This window comes from Curcuma longa, unplaced genomic scaffold (assembly GCF_044706935.1).
Source record: "Curcuma longa cultivar G26 ecotype Majalengka, Jawa Barat unplaced genomic scaffold, ITB_CL_G26_1.1 contig_9324, whole genome shotgun sequence".
NCBI classification, from domain to species: domain Eukaryota; kingdom Viridiplantae; phylum Streptophyta; class Magnoliopsida; order Zingiberales; family Zingiberaceae; genus Curcuma; species Curcuma longa.
Genome location: NW_027435420.1, coordinates 885 through 4,721, shown reverse-complemented (window position 1 = coordinate 4,721; position 3,837 = coordinate 885). Strand labels below are relative to the sequence as shown.

Below are 3,837 nucleotides of genomic sequence, written 5' to 3'. Positions count from 1 at the left end.
AAGACACATTTAGGGGGCGCTTGGTATAAATTTGGTAATGGGAATGGTAATGGATTTCATTGAGGGGTTAATGGCAATGGGAATGATTACCGAATTTTTGATGCTTGGTATAGATAGTGGAATGGGTATTATTCCCATTAATGTTGTTTGGTTTGGCTTAAATTACGGAATGGGAATCAGTTAAAATTCCCATTTTACCCTTATATGTAAAAGACAAAAGTAATCATATAGAGTCATAGCCAAAATCATTTTATTTAAAAAAAATAATATGATGAATATTTTTATTTCATCCCAACATACAAAAGACATAATTGTTCACAATAAATCATCGTCCAAGGTTTTTAAACATAACTACCACAATATCAAAAGTGAAAAAAGCAAAAATGTATTCATTAAACCCAACATCACAAACATAAGCAACTGAGCAATTCCAAGGTTTTTAAACACAATTGTCTTACATAATCAAAACAACTACCACAATACCAAAAGTGAGAGAAGCAAAACTGTAGTCAACAAACACAACATCACAAGCATACTATTCTAAACAACTGAGCACAAAATCTTCAATTTCAGATGAATCCAAACTGAACAATAACTCAACTTTCACAGAATCTTCACAAATAACTTGAGCAGCCTTGTACTTGTTCTTACCAACGAACCCATACTTATCCAATACCTCAAGAACTTGTGGCATTTTTGAGGATTTACCTTGAACCCAAGATGACATTGACTCAAGGTGTGAGCTAACAGTTTGCATAAATCCCTCAACTCGATCACTGAGTAACTTAAAGTCAGAATCAACATTTTGCACAGTTGAAGTCTTTGCCCTCTTCGAAACTTTTTTAACATTATCAGTTGATGATTTCTTTTTCCCCTTAGAGTGAGATGCCTTTGATGAGACAGAAGGTTGTTGATTTGGCATCGAATCAACTTCAACTACTTTTTCGGTAAGTGAATTATCATCCGATATGCTCAACTCAGCATCCACATCAGTGATGTTTTGTGCAGCCATCATAGGATCTTCCGCAACAAGGCCTGTTGCTCTGTCTTTGCCATATACCATCTCTAACTCGGAAAAATAAGGGAACAATACATTATAGAGACTTTTGGCGTCATTGTGATTCTGTCCAAAAAAACATAACAATCAACTTAACATTATAATTTGAATAAAAAACAATAATGACTAATACACATACCTTAATCCATTCAAGATACCATGTTTCTTCACAAGCTATCTTCTTTTCAACATCATTCCAAGTACAACCACTTTGCTTGCACATTTCATTGATAGCGTGGAATTTTCTTTTTAAGATTTTAATCCTAGATTCAATGTGATTGACAGATTTTGTGAAAGTTGGTAACTTTTGGATCATAATCTTTCTTATCTCAACCATGTAGTTATTCTTGAACCCACCATCTGTTTTCCAAAGAGGATCGATTGCCATATCTTGTAAACATCTTATTAATGCCCAACTCTCCTCTTCCGTCCAGAAAACTTTATTTTTGCCTCTTCCTCGTGCTACATTCTTTTCCATAGAGTCATCAGCATTACTCTCCATCCTAAAAGAATATTAAATCAAGTTAATGATACCATAAACCCAAACATATAATTTCTGAAAATGAATGAAAAGAGAATAAGATTTGAGCTAAGTTTAGATGATAATAATTGAAACTAGGAAGAAACTTATTGCACTAAATAGTAAATTACAATATGTTAATGCCCAGAGTGGGTATTGACAAGGGCAATTTTGCATGATTATACCAACATTAAACCCTAATTAGATTCATCATCAAGCTTAAACTTACCTAAATTATAAAACTTAAGTCGCCGAGCATAGAGATGTATGCTATGAGAGCTCATAAACCCTAATTAGATTCATCAGACCTGTGTACTGATCAATAAAACCATCCTAATTAGACATCAAACCTTAAATGAGGGAGAATGTATCATCCTAGTTTACTCCTGAGCAGAAGTTGTGAACTAATCATATATGTTTAGTCCTAACTTAGTCTCACTTGCATAATCTGATATGACATAAAATTTAAATGCATGTATTACAATTTGTATCAAAGCAAACCTTGCAAAGTAATTGAGAAAAGCAGTTTGTGTGATTAAAAAGGCAACGCTGGCAATAATTTTGGTTATTGACAAAAAATGCAAGGCTTAATTGGGAGAGATCATGACAATCTCGTGTAGCCCACAAGAGTTGTGGGTTAGTTAAAGGAGTGCATAGGATTAGATGAATGAAACTGGAAGGATCTTTTGTTCAGCTTGCTTTTGTGATCAAATACGAACCGAAGGGAGGCGGCGGAGGAGCACCAGGGAGGAGCGCGCGTGCGAGGCAGCAGGGAGGAGCGCACGTGCGACGGCCGAAGGGAGGCGGCGGAGGAGCACCAGGGAGGAGCGCGCGTGCGAGGCAGCAGGGAGGAGCGCGCGTGCGACGGCCGAAGGGAGGCGGCGGAGGAGCGCGCGGCAGGGGAGGGCGATCGCAGCAGGGGAGGGCGATCGCAGCAGGGGAAGGCGATCGCGGCAGCAGAGAGGCGCGCGCAGCAGGGACAGCGATCGCGGCGGAGCGCAGCAGCAGAGAGGCGATCCGAGGCGCAGCAGGGAGGGCGATCGCGGCAGCAGAGAGTCGCGCGCAGCAGGGATGACGATCGCGGCGGAGCGTGCAGCAGGGAGAGCGATCGCAGGCGCGCAGCAGAGAGGTGATCGCAAGGGGAAGAATCGCGACGGATGGGGAAGAAGAAAGGTCGCGGGGTTACTGTCGTCCACGAGAAAAAATACCGCCGCGCGTGGGAATGAGTTTTGGCGATAACCCGGGGAGGGGTAGGGTATGAAAATAGGGATATCATATCCTTATTTGGATATCCATTCCCGTCTACCAAGCAATAAGAATGGGAATGAAATAGATTTCATTCCCATTCCCCTTTCCTAAACCCGCCTACCAAGCGGCCCCTTAGGAATTTTTATTAAATTTCTTTAGATCAATCATTCATTATTATCCAAGAATTATTTAAGAAAAATTGCGGGTATTACAACGTCTTCCTTACTAGTAACCAGAGGGGAGGGCGTTACAATTACACTTTGTGTGTATTGAGCAGGACCGTTTAAGGTCGTTCGATTTATAATGACTATATAATCAAACTAGACCTCAGTTATCATGGATGTGCATGCTTTTAATCCCGATATAATAACAAGCACATATACTTAGTATTTATTTCTTTAATTCATCAAAGGGTGAGATTTATTTCGTTAAATCAAAAGGCCCGATGAGTTGGGAGATAATGCTATATATATGGTGTGTTGTTGATTATAGAAGGAAACTGTGTCCTATAATCTAAGCTGATGATGTCCCCTTGAGGAGCTCATAAGGATTATCATGTAAACCCTGCACGTGAACTTAGTTCCGCATGATAACAAGGTTAAGTGGTACTACTCTTGGATTCAAAAGTTAATTAATTGAGTTGTCAGTAATTCAATTAATTGACAGACATATGATATCTTAAACACAAGGAAATTAATGCACTTATGATAAGAAGAAGCTCATATTATAATATGGGATTGGTGCGTTAATTTAATAATAACCCTTTAATGGTATGAGTTATTATTGATGGACTTGAGTTGGGTGTTCAGGGAGAACACAGGAAGCCCAAGCTCATCAGGAGACCATAACCAATTCCTCCTCTAAGTCCCTACTATAGCCTCTAGATAAAGTCTCGAATCCACCTAAGAGAATTTTGTAAGAATTTCGGGTAGAAAATTCTGTTAAGAATTTTTCTTGTGAAAAATTCTGTTAGTGAAAGAATTTTTCTTGTAAAAAAATTCTGTTAAGAATT

The 3,837-nt window shown here is 39.0% G+C and overlaps 1 protein-coding gene across 1 annotated transcript; it reads right to left on the bottom strand.

Annotated features, from left to right (window-relative positions):
• Nucleotides 1-535: 535 nt before the first annotated feature.
• On the bottom strand, nucleotides 536-1,559 carry LOC141819585 (uncharacterized). Its single transcript, XM_074706838.1, has 2 exons — nucleotides 1,197-1,559; nucleotides 536-1,123 (listed from the first exon to the last, which is right to left on the bottom strand). The coding sequence occupies exons 1-2, from the start codon at nucleotides 1,557-1,559 to the stop codon at nucleotides 536-538; spliced, it is 951 nt and encodes a 316-aa protein (XP_074562939.1).
• Nucleotides 1,560-3,837: the final 2,278 nt, after the last annotated feature.